This window comes from Amblyomma americanum, chromosome 1, assembly GCF_052857255.1.
Source record: "Amblyomma americanum isolate KBUSLIRL-KWMA chromosome 1, ASM5285725v1, whole genome shotgun sequence".
In the NCBI taxonomy this organism is placed as follows: Eukaryota; Metazoa; Arthropoda; class Arachnida; order Ixodida; family Ixodidae; genus Amblyomma; species Amblyomma americanum.
The window spans coordinates 363,577,282-363,592,608 of record NC_135497.1 but is presented as its reverse complement, the minus strand read 5'-3'; the positions used below and the strand labels follow the sequence as shown (position 1 = coordinate 363,592,608).

Below are 15,327 nucleotides of genomic sequence, written 5' to 3'. Positions count from 1 at the left end.
GTAATATTACATGGGTTTCAGTTGTTGCCGTGGTACACAGTGTTGCTATTGTTTAGCACCTGTAATGACAAACGGTCAATTTTATTTAGTGCGCCAGGAACGTAGCCGCATCTGTAACATACAGGTGATGATGAGTTGCGACACCACGGTTTCCCAACATGTGGACGTGGGCCATGTCACCCATGTGTTGTGATGTGTGCCATTTGGCTGTGTCCGGGTAAAATGGGAACCTGGTAGTTGAGCTGATGCCAAGTGCTTGGACCTTTAATTAAGGCCGTTTGACTGTGGCAGCACACCACTGCCACCCCATCCCTCCCCCTCCACCCCCCCGCCCGCCCTCACTTCCTGTACAAGGGGAGATCGGCAGTCTCTTTTCTTTTCTGTCCTCTTTCTCACAACTTTCCTGCTTTCTCACTTTTTAGCAGCTAGGGTTAACGTTGTGTGGAATAACTGCCCTGAATGATACCATATTTGGTTATAACTGGGGTATGCAGCTGGTGTGGGCATGACATGCTTCACGTTTGTGTCCCACACACCCTTGTTTGGCTGCATGATGGGTGGCTGCGGCACTGTGAAATGACGACTCTTCAGCATCATCTTTCTCATCCACTGATTGCCCTCCCTAAAGAGGCAGACCAATGTAACTGCTTAGTTTTCCCAAAAGTGAAAGAAACACTTTTTCGATAACCATGTCATATGCAATGAAAAGCAGAAAAACCGGGCCAGAAAACATCCTCATTGTTGGTTTGAAAATGTACTGAAATGTCCTGATCGTAAGCAACAAAATTGGCCAGAAGTGTCTCCTGCTTGAAGTCTATGACCAGGTTCAGCACTCAAGGCTCTTAAACATTGTGTCGTTTATTTATTTATTTATTTCAGTACCCTCAGGGCCCGAGGGCATTACAGAGGGGAGTGGGGTACAATAGACAAAATAACAAAAGAACAGCAGTCACAAGTAACACAAAAATGTGAACAAAAATACGGCTCGCGCAAATCAGTAGGTTACAGCAAATACAATCAAACAAATTAAGTCATTTAACACGAAATTGTGAGCAAAGAATAAAAGTAAGCATACCACACAAACAAGCATACCACGCAGACCAGGCCTGTTTGAACTACCACATAAGCTGAAAAGAATAAACAGCAGGGCGCAAGAATTACATGTACTATGTTACCATCAAGTTAGTTAAAGCCGATTTAAACACGGAATGGTCACTTATTTCGACGACCGATCGGGGAAGGTGATTCCATTGTGCCGATGTGCTGGGGATGAATGAGTTGTAAAAGTGGTTTGTTTGGCATGAAAGAATACCAACTTTATGACGATGATCGATCCGAGCTGAAACGTAGCAAGGTGGCATTATAAATTTTCTCTTAAGGATGGGGTTATCGTAGTAACTCTTATGGAATAGACAAAGGCGGGATATATTTCTACGTTGCGACAGTAGTGGGAGTGATAAGCTTGATTTCATGGCACTGACACTAGAGTTACGGTGATAATTCGAGAGAATGAAACGGGCCGCACGGTTCTGTATAGATTCGAGTTGGTATATTAGTGTCTCTTGATAGGGGTCCCAGATAGATGCAGCATATTCTAGTTTACTACGAACCAACGACTTGTAGAGAAGCAGTTTTACGGAGCTAGAAGAAAGATTAAAGTTACAGCGTATGTAGCCCAGCATGCGGTTAGCGTTATTGCTTACATAGTCTATGTGTACTTTCCAAGAAAGATTATGGGAAATGAAGACACCTAAATATTTGTAAAAAGGCACAGACTCAAGGCTGCAATTATTAAGGCAATGTGGTGTTACGACGAGAAACCCGCATGTACTTGCACTTTTTTATGTTTAGTTCCATGTTCCATTTGTTAGTCCATTCAAGAGCATGATCAATATCCGATTGAAGAGCTATATCAGAGTCGCTGTTAATTTCGCGGTATATGACGCAGTCATCAGCAAAAAGATTTATTGTTGAACATAGATTGTCAGGTAAGTCATTGATATATATAAGAAAAAGCAGAGGCCCTAGAACAGAGCCTTGTGGTACTCCAGATCCAACTGGAGAAGTGAAGGAAGAAGCATTATTAGCGGTGACAAATTGTGAACGATTAGTGAGAAACGAATGCAGCCACCTAAGAACGTTAGGGTCGAGGTTAAGTTTACTAAGTTTAAAAAAAAGTTGATGAGAGACCTTGTCAAACGCCTTTGAGAAATCGAGGAATATGCAGTCGACAACGGAACCCCTGTCGAGGAATGAGTTTAGATCATGTGTGAAGGTTAAAAGCTGTGTTTCGCAAGAAGACCACTTCCGAAATCCATGTTGACTGTCCGTAAAAAAGGCATTAGAATCAAGGAACGATGCAAGGTGAGAGTAAATAACATGCTCCATGATTTTACACGGAATGCTGGTAAGTGAGATGGGTCGATAATTATGCGGGGAATGTTGATCACCAGATTTATGCAAGGGAATCACCTTCCCAACCTTCCAGTCATCAGGTATACATGCTGTTTCAAGAGATTGCTGAAATAGGTTAGAGAGTATTATTGCGCTGTATACTTTGGTTTTGATCAAGAACTTAGGACTAATGTTATCAACACCACATGAAGAAAAAACCTTTTGTTTTTCGACTATTTTTTCCACTCCAGCAGGATCAAAGACAATAGAATCCATCGGTAAAAAGTCAGCACTGTTATATGCAGGGGTTACCGAACACTGATTTTTGGAAAAAGCTGAAACGAATACACTGTTTAGAACATTTGCACATTCATTAGGATGAATTAGTTGGTCACTGGAGTCTTTAAGGCTGATGGATGAATTGTCTTTTTTGTTAACTACGCTCCAAAATTGCCTAGGGTTATTTATCAAAAGGGAAAGTAATGTGTCATTGAAAAACAAATCTTTGGCATCCTTCAGTGCACTTTTATATTCAAGGGCCGCGGCCTGATAAGCAGTCCAACGTTCTTGGGAACCGGTTAGTTTTGCAGAGCGGAACATGCGTTTTTTCTTATTACAGAGCCGTTTTAACGATTTAGTGAACCATGGTGATTGACGGTTAGAGGTGATGACTAAGCGTGGAACATATTTTTCAGTGAGCACAGCAACTTTTTCTTTAAACAGGCTCCAGTTAGCATTCACGCAGCGATCATGAAAGCTTAGCAAGTAATGGTCTAGAAAAACAGACAGTTCAAGGTTGATAGCATCAAAATCAGCATTTTTGTAATCATGGATATATTTACTGTGGTTACGTTGATGGGGAACTGCGCAGGTCAAAGCAAAATGAAGGAGTAGGTGATCACTTAACCCTGGCAAGTATGATATGGGGTGGAAAAAATCAGGCGATGTGGTGGGTACCTGCGATGTGGGTGGGGGCGCCTGCAGCTTGCAGGCGTCGCGACGGTGAGTGGCGACACCGCGGGTTCCCGAGCATCCGCAGGGACATCCCCGCAAGGGGATGATGGTGAACTGTGCATCACCACGGACCCGAGCACCCGCGCCTCGCCGTGCGTGGCATCGCCGTGTCCGGGGAAAAGGGGATCCTGGTGGTTGAGCCGATGCCGAGCGTTTGGACCCTTAAGGCCCCTCGGCGGAGGCAACACACCACTTTGGCCCCAGCTTCCTGTAGACGGCACCTCCGGCCTGACCGACCGGGGGAAATCGGCAGTCGTCTTTTCCTTATCCTCCCCTCCATCTTTTACTTTCCTATAATCTTTCTTACAACTCTCCTGTCTCCTCCTCCTTCCTTGGTTTTTTCCTTTTTCCTGGCGGCTAGGGTTAACCCTGTGTGGCGAACTATCCTGGGTTTCGTCATATTCGGTTATAGCAATGGTGTACAGCTGGCGTGGGCAGGACTTGTTTTCAAGTTCCTGTCCTGTCCCCTAGTTGGGCTCCATGGTGGGCGGCTGGCACCAAGGCCGAAGAACAAAATTTTTTATGGCTTCCTCCCTGCTTAATAATGATCGCCCTCTGAAAAGAGGACGGACCGATGTCACAACACAGTTTTTCAGCAAAAAGAAGACAACTTTTCCGAAGTACCACATCGTCCACAGTAAAGAAACAGAAAAGCCAGCCAGACAAATATCCCCGTTCCTTGTTTCAAGAGTTCTTACAGAATCCCTGGGCCCTCAGTACAAAGTCACAAAGTTGGCTTGTGGTGACCTCCAACTCGAACTGCTCGACATAACTCAGATTTCAAAGCTTGCAAACATTGAAACTTTTGGCGATATTCCTGTCTCTGTTACACCGCACAGATCATTGAACACAGTACGTGGTGTCATCTCAGATAATGATTTCCTGCACCTAACAGAGGAAGAGATGCTTGAAGGACTGAACCCTCAGAATGTTACCAACGTCCACAGAATTACAATCCGCAAAGACAACAAAGAGATTCCGACAAAACACCTGGTCCTGACGTTTGCCTCATGCACCCTACCCGAGTCAATCGAGGTAGGCTATGCAAAAATCTCCGTTCGCCCTTATATCCCCAACCCTAGACGCTGTTTTAAATGCCAGAAGTTCGGTCACGGCTCCCAGAGCTGCCGCGGCCGCAACACCTGTGCTAAATGTGCCTCCAATGACCACCAATCAGACGGCTGCGATGCCGCGCCACGCTGTGCAAACTGCGAAGGCGAGCACGCTGCTTACTCAAGGTCTTGTCCTGCCTGCAAAAAAGAAAAGGAAATCATTACAATAAAGACAAAAGATAATATCACTTTTAAAGAGGCAAGAAAGCGTTATGCAATGTCGCAAGGCACTTTCTCCTTAACACCCCACACAAACTTCGCCGATGTGGTGCGCGGGCGCGGCGCATCACACCGGTCTCAGGCACCTGCCCAGTTCACACCTAGTGAGGCTGAGGCAGGGCCATCCGCGCCCCTGGCAGATGCAGCGAGAGCTGCTATGCCACCCCCAAAAACGGGCCGGCCGTCCTCCAAGTCGGCAGCCCGCAAGGCTTCCCCCGTTCGGGAGAAGTCTACCACCCCCCTGCCCGCGGGTTCCCCGCGGAACTCCAGCGCCTCCATGGAGGCGATGGATACAAGTCAAAGCTCGCCTCGGTCGCAACGGCGACGGGGCTCTCTTGACCGGAAAAAAGAAAAAACCACGATAACAGGCCCTCAACAAGGAGGGACCTGAGGTCTCAAAACACTCCTCCTTAAAATAATCATGGCGTTCCTTATCCACTGGAACTGCCGTGGAATTTTAAATAACTACAGCGATGCAACAGATCTCCTACGCTCTATGTCTCCTGTAGCACTGTGCCTTCAGGAGACCAATTTGGGACCTTTACAAAAAAATATTTTTAAGAATTATAAAGTCTTTCGCCGTGACCGTGAGCAGGCAGATAGGCTCTCTGGAGGTGTTGCTGTCGTTGTTAAGAGCAGTGTTGCAACACGTGAAATCCAGCTGCAGACGAATTATGAAGCCATTGCAGTCACCGTCATTAGCTTTAAAACAATTACCATATGTTCAGTATACCTTCAGCCACACCTCACAGTAACACTTCATGACCTAGAATCACTTTTTAATCAGCTACCAGAGCCATATCTGGTAGTTGGGGATTTTAATGCACACTCCCCTTTCTGGGGGAGTGAACAGACAGACACTAGGGGCCGTATATTAGAAGATTTTATTCTGTGCAATAATGTTTGCCTACTCAATACAGGCAAACCCACATATTGCTCTCCAGCCTCAGGAAAAATGAGTTGCATAGATTTATCTTTTAGCTCTTCTTCCGTTTTTACTAATTTTAAGTGGGATGTTCTCGATAACCCGTACGGAAGCGATCATCTTCCGGTAGTGATTAACTTTTCATCGCCACCATCAGTCATCCCTAGTAAACCACGCCGTTGGAAACTACACCTAGCCGACTGGCAACTATTTAGAGAAAAGGCTAGCCTGGAGAAATTATTTTCAAACAGTCTTAACGTTGACGAACTGAATGAAATTTTTACAAGCTGCATTATTGATGCTGCGTGCCAAGCTATTCCGCAATCGTCAGGAATAGTACGACAAAACAACAAGGTATGGTACACGCAGGAATGCCGGGAAGCAAAAAAGAAGCAAAATAAAGCTTGGGGAGTTTTTCGAAGATACCCAACTCAAGATAACCTCATCAACTTTAAAAAGACGAGAGCAAAAGCTCGGTACATCCGCCGAAATGCCGAAAGAACATCATGGAGAAGCTACGTATCATGCATAAATAGTTCAGTTACGTCCAAAAAAATGTGGGAACAAGTCCACAAGTTTAACAGAAGCTTTTCTCCTTACACAATTCCTTTCTTAACAGCTCCAGGTACACAGACAAATATAGAGGAACAGGCAAACATCTTGGGAGAACATTTCTCAAACATTTCTAGTTCTTCACACTACACAGAAACATTTTTAAAGCATAAACATGCAGTGGAGAAACATAGACTTCCAACAACGGGCTGCACAAAAGAACCGTACAATGGTTTAATAACACTCCAAGAAATAAACGAAGTTCTCTCGGCCGGAAAAAAGACAGCACCTGGCCCTGACAATATACATTACGAAATGCTAGCACATCTTTCCCAGCCATCTGTGGAGGCGCTCTTGAAGTTTTTTAACCAAGTGTGGGTGCTCGGAAGATTGCCGAAAGCCTGGAAGAAAGCAGTTATTGTACCATTCCTGAAATCTGGAAAACAACCAACATCCCCTACTAGTTACAGGCCGATAGCCCTTACCAGCTGCCTTGCCAAATCATTCGAAAGTGTGCTGAATAAAAGACTAACTTTTCTGATTGAATCTCTTGAGCTTATTGACATCCATCAGTGCGGTTTTAAGAAAGCATGCTCAACAACAGACCACTTAACTCGCCTGGAAAATACTGTCCGAGAGGCTTTTATACACAGACAGCACTGTCTTGCCGTCTTTTTTGACCTCGAGAAAGCATACGACACCACCTGGAGGTTCGGCATCCTTCGTGACTTAGCAGATCTTGGCATCCGTGGCAGGATGTTGAACTGCCTGAAGGACTTCCTTTCCGACCGCTCATTTCAAGTGCGCCTAGGATCAACCGTGTCCAGGGGCTTCGTTCAAGAGAACGGGGTTCCTCAGGGGTGTATTTTGAGCACGACATTGTTTGTTATTAAAGTAAATTCCATAGCCAAAGTAATACCGAAGGCCATTATGTATTCAGTCTATGTTGACGATCTGCAAATAGCCTGCACATCCTCAAACCTGGTAACATGCGAGAGACAGATACAGCTGACAATGGATAAACTGGTGACCTGGGCAGACGAGAACGGTTTCCGGTTTTCCACACAGAAAACCGTGGCCATTCTTTTCTCTATTAAACGAGGCTTACAGGCTGACCCATTTATACACCTGAACAAAACACAGCTACCGGTGAAAAATGAGCACAAATTCCTAGGCGTAACCTTTGACAAAAAGCTCACTTTCCTGCCTCATATAAATGCACTGAAAAAGAAAGCCTCCCAATCCCTCAACATACTCAAAGTGCTGTCACGAAAACATTGGGGTGCCGACAGGACATGCCTTCTAAAAATTTACCGCTCTGTAGTACGCTCTACCCTTGATTATGGATGTATAGTGTATGGGTCAGCGAGACCATTATACCTTAAACGACTAGATACAGTGCATAACTTGGGTTTGCGTCTCTCCACTGGTGCTTACAGGACATCACCCATTAACAGTCTTTATGTAGAAACCAACGAACCGTCACTCGAGGACCGAAGAACCATGCTCACGTGCTCGTACGTTTTAAAAATCCGTTCGCTTCCCAAACACCTATGTTACCCCATAGTCACAAAGTGCCCATCAAGAACACTTTTTAACAACAAACCACAAGCTATCAGGCCACTCCTCCTGCGTTTTGAAGAGATGTGTCAAAACCTCGGAGTACTGGACACATTACCTGCCATTGCTCGAAGACGAGCTCCACTGCCTCCATGGCACAATTTTCCGGCAATCTGTGATTTTACCCTTACGCAGTTCCAAAAAAAACAAACTCCAAAACAACATATAGTACAGGAATTCCTTGCACTCGAAGAAAAATACAGTAGTTTTACGGACTTTTACACTGACGGTTCAAAAACGAATGTTTACGTAGGAAGCGCAGTGGTGCGAGGAAATTCGGAGACAGCAATGCGACTTCCACAGTGCGCATCCATCTTCAGCGCAGAATGTTACGCAGTATGTGTGGCAACAAAAAAAATATTAAATGAGAACCTCAAAAACACTATTATTTACACAGACTCTTTAAGTGTACTTACAGCCCTCCACTCTAGAAACGCAACCACTCCCATACTTGGGGACATCATACACAACATTGTAACAGCAACAGCTCGAGGACAAAACATTAAACTCTGCTGGGTCCCGAGCCACGTCGGAATAAAAGGAAATGAGAGAGCAGATTTGTGTGCCGCTCAAGCTCGGGGCAAGGAAATAAAAAAAGTAGATATACCCTTTAATGACTGCATGAAATTAGTTCAACAGAAATTAAGACAAAAATGGCAGTCGCGTTGGAACAGCGAAGTGAATAATAAACTGCACTTTGTAAAACCAGTTTTGGGTGAATTTAAGTCATGTGTGCACCAGGAACGTTTTATGCCGAAGTGGTTTTATGCCGTCTGCGAATAGGCCACACGCACCTCACGCACAACTTCCTGCTAACAAAACAAGATAAACCTGGTTGCGAGGAATGCGGAGAAGAACTTACTGTTAACCACATTCTGTTCTCATGTGTGAAACTAGAAAAACTAAGAAAAAAGTACTTCACTCAATTTTATCATGAATACATTCCTTTTCACCCAACATTGCTCTTAGCTGATAATGCCATTGTTAATATACCCTCCGTTTTTAGCTTTTTAAAAGCAGCGGGCGTCCTCGAAAAACTAATTTTTGAACCACTGGTTCCCTTTACTACATGATACACCTCAGCCACTTTCTCATTCCTGAGAAGTAGGCTGAGGCTTTTTATTTGATTGGTTGGGAGCCTCAGGATCCTTGCCTAGCCAAGGATAGCCGCTAAGGCTGCCTGACCTTCTTTAAGGCTTTTACCATTAGCTATTTCCAAATTTCTTCTCTTCTTTTACTAGGCAGCACAATGTTTTTAGGTCATCTACGCCATCGGCATTTTTTGATATTCGTAAACATTTTACAGAAAGCCAATTCTACACCTTGAGTTTGGCGCATGATGGCCTTAGCTGCCTATGTGCCATAAAACCCAACACCCAACCCAACCCAATATTAGACGCAGTAGGTGAAATTCGAGTTGCCTGCGTTACAAGCTGGGATAAGTTAAAATCACTGCACAAATTCAAGAACATGTCGCATTCACTTGAAAAAGGTTCACAATAAGAACTCAGATTAGACCACACTATGTTGGGGAAATTAAAATCACCCAGTAAGATAAAGGGACTGCTCGGATAACGAACTGTAATCATATGAATGACATCATGAAGATCGTTTACAAAGGTGGGGGAGGTAGACGGCGGACGATAGCAAACGCCCACTATCAATTTCCTAGAGCATGTGCGAATTTCAACCAGTACAAGTTCCAACGCGCTTACAAAATGGATCGGAAAAGACATAACAGTATCAGCAACAGCTACAAGCACGCCTCCGCCACATCTAGAACCCCTGTCGCACCGATAAATGTTATATCTCTTTTTACAGGCAAGAAGTTCACAGTTATCTATCTTCGCCGATAGCCAGGTTTCAGTAAGACACACAATGTCAGCATCGCAAGCATCAATTACAGAACAAACATCATCTCGTTTAGGTATTATGCTGCGAATATTTGTGAACAAAAAAGAAAGTGGGGTAATGGCCGGGGACTTAGTTCCACTGTCCCTCGCGCAGTGCTAATTGGTAACAAGTTCGGTCGGTGGCGCGGAGGCGCTGTGGGTATCATTCATAGGGTCCTCAGAACGGTCGGTTGGCAACGGGAAGGCGCTTGGGATTTCATGAACGGAGTCATCAGAGTGATTGTAGGAGTAGCATTTATTTTTTATGTAAAGCTTATTGAAGCGAAGCTTGAAAGTGAGCGGCTGGGATTTGCCAAATTCGACCAGTTTTTTTCTAGCGTGACGGGTGGCGAAAGAAAAATCCTCGCTAAGCGTAATTTTTTCATCCTTGAGCTTAGAACAGTTAAGCAGTATTCTCTGCTTTACCTTGAAGGATGAAAATTTGGCAATAATTGGTCGACATTTTTCCGATGCGAACCCACCGAGCCTGTGCGCTCTATCGATCAAAATTTCAGAGGACGGAATTTCCAAGCAGGATGAAAGAACCTTGACTAGCTTTTCTTCTGACTGAGCCCAGGACTCTGATTGCGCGTCAGGTATGCCATAGAACAGAAGGTTATCGCGTCGCTGCCTGTCTTCAAGTTCAGACAGGCGCGCGCGCAGCTGAGAGTTTTCACTAGAAAGTTGGTCAACTAACTGCTGAAAAGGATGTACTTCCTTCTCGGTTTCGTCAATGGTAACAGTTTTGCGCTCAACGTTAGTTAATCTTTTGTTCATTTCGCTCAAATCTTCTTCTAACTTCAGCTGGGACTTCTTAAGATCATCAATAGACTTTATGAAAGCCTTTTGGTCCAGTTGCATTTTCGCAGTTCGCGTGTTAAAAGTCTCCAGTATTGCAAACATATCTTCCAACTGCTTAGACTGGACGTCAGGAAGAGAGTCCTGTACCTGATGCCTGGTGTTAGGCCCAGGGTTGAGCTCGACGTCCCCGGACAACGCCAGAAGTTGGTTTACAATATCAAAGCATTCACTGAACACACAAAGCAAAACTCCCGGGCGTGGGAACAGCAACAGGCACACGTCATTAGATTTCTTAGCGTACAGGGAAGTAACAGAACTAACCTGGACGAAGAAGCAGAGTGGATTAGGTGGCCGCATCCTGGTGCTGTTCTCATGCCCACTAAGGGCGCCGGGGGCCCGCCAGCTGTTCATATAGGCAGCAAAAGATGTCGCTGTTGATCTGGATCTTTCATGCGATGGAGGGACGGCGATGAAGATGTGCCTGTCTTGCGGGCATGTGGCATCACAAGTGTCGTTGAAGTGACAGGGCAGCTTGCTGATCTCATGGGTAGGTGACGATAGCGGCGCATTGCTGAACAGAGCCCATGCCGTAACCTGGACGAAGAAGCAGAGCGGATTAGGTGGCCGCATCCTGTCTTCATTACTGCCCACAGATCATTGAACACTGTCTGTGGTGGTTTCTGTGCAAGTAGCCTCTTAGTCTTTTGAAATTAATCCTTCAATCTGTGCCAACTTCAGTTTGTCCTCGATGCCCCTTTAATGAAAACGGACCATAGCAGTGCCTTGGAGCTCACAATGCTACCAACAGGGTACTCTGCTGGTAGCGTTGTGAGCAGTAGTTATGTGTTCATTTGCTGTGTGCAAATTTGGCTCATAAAAAGGCTGCAGAAAGAACTTGTGCACTTTTACTCTTCTCCCTGGACAAAGAAGTGACAATTACAACTGTACTCACTGTACCCCGAACACCGTACCTTGCTCTCAGGCACATCTGCTACAACACTTGCCTATGGGAAGGTAGCTTGTGCAGCTGTTGCTGTCAAAGGCTAGCCCTGGGCATCTTGACTGGCCCGCCACCTCCAGCCATCTTGGCTGCAGTGAAGAAAGCACAGTAGTTGTGCACACATATGCACAAAGCAGTGTGAAACAAGTAACTGAACAAACACAAGATATGACTAATAACATAAGTATGGCATGCATTAGTCAAACGTCTTGGTAGGAGCAAAGATGTCTGCTTATAATTTGCTTATTATTGTTTATATGGAAGCAGGAAGCTTCTTTAATTGTTCATTTGGTTGCTGTTCACTCTAACTGCAGTTGTAATGCAAAGTATTCTTTGCTTCAAAGCATTATGCTACTCAGCTTGTCTCTTCATTCTTAAATCAGACATCTTGCCTAATTCTTTTCGGTTGTCTTTATGAGGTGTCGCTAATTGAGGTAACTGTTTTGTGTTTTTGAAGAAACGCCTGGATGCAGTGCTTGGCTTTCATGGTTTAACGGAGGTGTCTTTTGCAGCATTTGTGTGCATGATTGGAAGTAGGGCAAAGATGGACAGAGAAGCGAGGCATCGTTTGGTTTCCTGTGAGTGAATTCTTTTTTTTAAATATGGCATGTATGTATTCATTGGGTTTCTTTTGCCTCTGGATTACTTGTGAGCTTTTGCAACTGTTGGCCAGTGCAAGCTATCTTTGCCTGTTATCACAAGTTATCTTTCTAAGGGTAGACAGCTGGACTAGTTGGTTTGCATTATTATGGAACATGGTACCAGACCAAAAAACAAGGGCGAAGGGAGAAGACAACACGAACGCCAGACTTCAACTGAAATGTACTCGCGGAACTTTTATATGCAGAGAAGCACCACTATAGCCACCAACCGTTCACAGCTATCAACACACGCCGCTCCACAAATGATGAATGCATCTGAACTAAACAAAGGCAAATCAACCAACTGCATACAAGAGCACATCGCAGAATTTTTGTTTTCTTTTTTTCTTTTTTTACCTGCCTGAACCTACAATCACACTTGCCTGCAAATAATCAATTTCCTTTTTTCCGAGCGCGACAGATGGGGCACTGACACACATATCTTTTTCATTTAAGATACATAGGGCTTCGAAAATTTCCCGGCTTCGCTGTGTGCCGAACCTGTGCAGAACACGTGTATCCTTCAAAAACGCTTTGCATGCCGGCTTGTGCAATCAACGACGAATGTGGGCAGCTAAATGGCCCCCGCCACTTGCCGAATCGATATTCTGGCGATGCTCTAGCAAGCGCTCGTTAAGGCAGCGCCCAGTTTGGCCAATGTAACTTTTCCCGCAAACGAGGGGAATTCTGTATACCACGCCAACCTCACTTTTAACAAGTGCTTTGGTGTGCTTTATTCTGCAGGCTGGCCTCCTCTTGTCGTCATTTACGCGGCGGCACATCTGCCTTAGTTTTTCCGTGGCCGATAACACCACGCGTGCTCCGCACTTGTCGCCGACCTTTTTGATATGATGAGAGAACTGATACCAGTATGGCACCACGACAGGCCGCTGTTGGGGGCGTGATTTTTCTTCTAGCCTGCACTGTCCACCAGACTTTACCTCATGAATCAGCCTTTCGACTACAGAGGCTACAGTTTCTTTCGGGAAATCGGCCTTCTCCAGACGCCTTAACTGGGCACCAACGCTGTCACGAACTTGATGTTCGCAAGACTTGTCCAGAGCAGAGCGGATGCAGTTTTTTGCAATAGCTCTTTTTACGAGCTTGGAATGGGCCGAATGATGGTTAAGAATTTGTTTTTTTGACCGTGGCTTATACTGCGAGCACACGTGCGTTTCATGATAAATAACGCACACGTCAAGGTATTGGATGCTACCATCCTGCGGGAGTTCGTGCGTAAACCTCATGCCAAAGGCATTGCTGACAAAAACATCCAGGATGTTGCCCACCCCGATACCTCTATCCTGAGCCTAAGAAGCGTTCAAGAAAAAAAAGAAAACAAAAAATTCTGCGATGTGCTCTTGTATGCAGTTGGTTGATTTGCCTTTGTTTAGTTTAGATGCATTCATCATTTGTGGAGCGGCGTGTGTTGATAGCTGTGAACGGTTGGCGGCGATAGTGGTGCTTCTCTGCATATAAAAGTCCCGCAAGTGTGCAATACATTTCAGTTGAAGTCTGGCGTTCGTGTTGTCTTCTCCCTTTGCCCTTGTTTTTTGCGCTGGTACCGTGTTCCATAATAAAGTTATCTTTGCCTGTATTCTTGCAATGTGAATGGAGCACAATACTCATACACATGTATGGGCAAAACAAACTGAACAAAACAGGAATGGGTGATAGGCTTTTATACCAAATATGTTTTTATTTGCGATTGGCAGCTACCTCAGTGTACAATCTTTTTATGGGATTGTAACTTTTTCTTGGCATGTCAGGTGGCACAGATCTTCTCAGGGCATTATTTGCTAACTTTTCTGTGTTGTTTTGTGCTACAAGCCTCACAGTTGTTTAAGTTACAACAGCATGAATTCTACACCCCTACTGTCATTTATTCCTTGTGGCTGGTCAAATACTGTAAACTCCGCTTAGCAACTCTTTGTAGTTCAGCCAATGGTTGTCAGTAAAAGTGTGCTTTAAAAATTAACTCGGAAAAAGTGAAAGTGATGTTGTGCTGTTTGATCATTCAGTATTATAGGCCCAGCTTTCAGCATGAATTCTACACCCCTACTGTCATTTATTCATTGTGGCTGGTCCAATACTGTAAACTCCGCTTAGCAACTCTTTGTAGTTCAGCCAATGGTTGTCAGTAAAAGTGTGCTTTAGAAATTAACTCGGAAAAAGTGAAAGTGATGTTGTGCTGTTTGATCATTCAGTATTATAGGCCCAGCTTTCAGCATGAATTCTACACCCCTACTGTCATTTATTCATTGTGGCTGGTCCAATACTGTAAACTCCGCTTAGCAACTCTTTGTAGTTCAGCCAATGGTTGTCAGTAAAAGTGTGCTTTAGCAATTAACTCGGAAAAAGTGAAAGTGATGTTGTGCTGTTTGATCATTCAGTATTATAGGCCCAGCTTTACTGTGTACAGCTTCACACTTTTTCTTGTCTCTATCTTATGTTGCACAGCACTTTACGTTGGGGAGGACAAAGTGAAATTTTTGGATCCAAATCTGAGGCCAGCTGGCGAGAGTGCTCCTTTCAGCTTTGGTTACTATGCAGCCACTGACTCTGTAATCATGGGCATCATGAAATTACGTCCAGACTGTGAAAAGCCATTGGCTGTTGACTATGTGCATGATATGGTAAGTTTGTGCACTTTTCATTCTTGCTGTTCTTTTGTGCTGGCTTCATTGACTGTTGTAGTCTATTGGCTAGCTATAGCTTTCCTTTTCTGGTAGCCTCATTCACAACCTGTCAGACACCATTGAATTTTCCCTTCTATTTGTTTGAATTAGTGCTGATTTTACAAGAGAAAAAACTGTGCATGGCTCTTTTTAATGTTTTGTCTCTTGTGAAGCTGTGAAAGTTGTAGTAGCCATTTTTCCACATAGCACATATAGCAAATATTGCAGCAGTGGATCTGCACAGACAGGGAAAATTTGGGGAATGTTATGGGAGCGTTACGTGGCAAATCAGATAACACATCTGCTTAAATAGAATGAAATAAAAATTGACTCCAGGCAATGTGACATGAAATGCAGCAACAGCTGAAGGCATCATAGGCATTATGCTTGCACAGTAGTGGGCCTGTTATCACCAGCTTCCTCATGTTTTGCCCCTTTATCCTCATACTATGCTTGTCAGCACTGCCTAAAACATGGAG

At 44.5% G+C, this 15,327-nt stretch overlaps 2 protein-coding genes across 3 annotated transcripts in view; one reads left to right on the top strand and one right to left on the bottom strand.

Moving 5' to 3' along the window:
- LOC144115628 (uncharacterized) overlaps positions 1-15,327 on the top strand; it is a 64,118-nt gene that overhangs the window by 42,915 nt on the left and 5,876 nt on the right. For both annotated transcript variants that reach the window (XM_077650053.1, XM_077650054.1), the window contains 2 exons: positions 12,042-12,107; positions 14,631-14,806. In XM_077650053.1, the coding sequence (XP_077506179.1) occupies positions 12,042-12,107; positions 14,631-14,806 (242 nt within the window). The remainder of the gene's footprint in view (positions 1-12,041; positions 12,108-14,630; positions 14,807-15,327) is intronic.
- On the bottom strand, positions 7-12,035 carry LOC144115629 (uncharacterized). The gene has a single exon (XM_077650055.1). It carries the CDS (start codon positions 11,157-11,159, stop codon positions 9,846-9,848), a length of 1,314 nt encoding a protein of 437 aa, XP_077506181.1. The 5' UTR covers positions 11,160-12,035; the 3' UTR covers positions 7-9,845.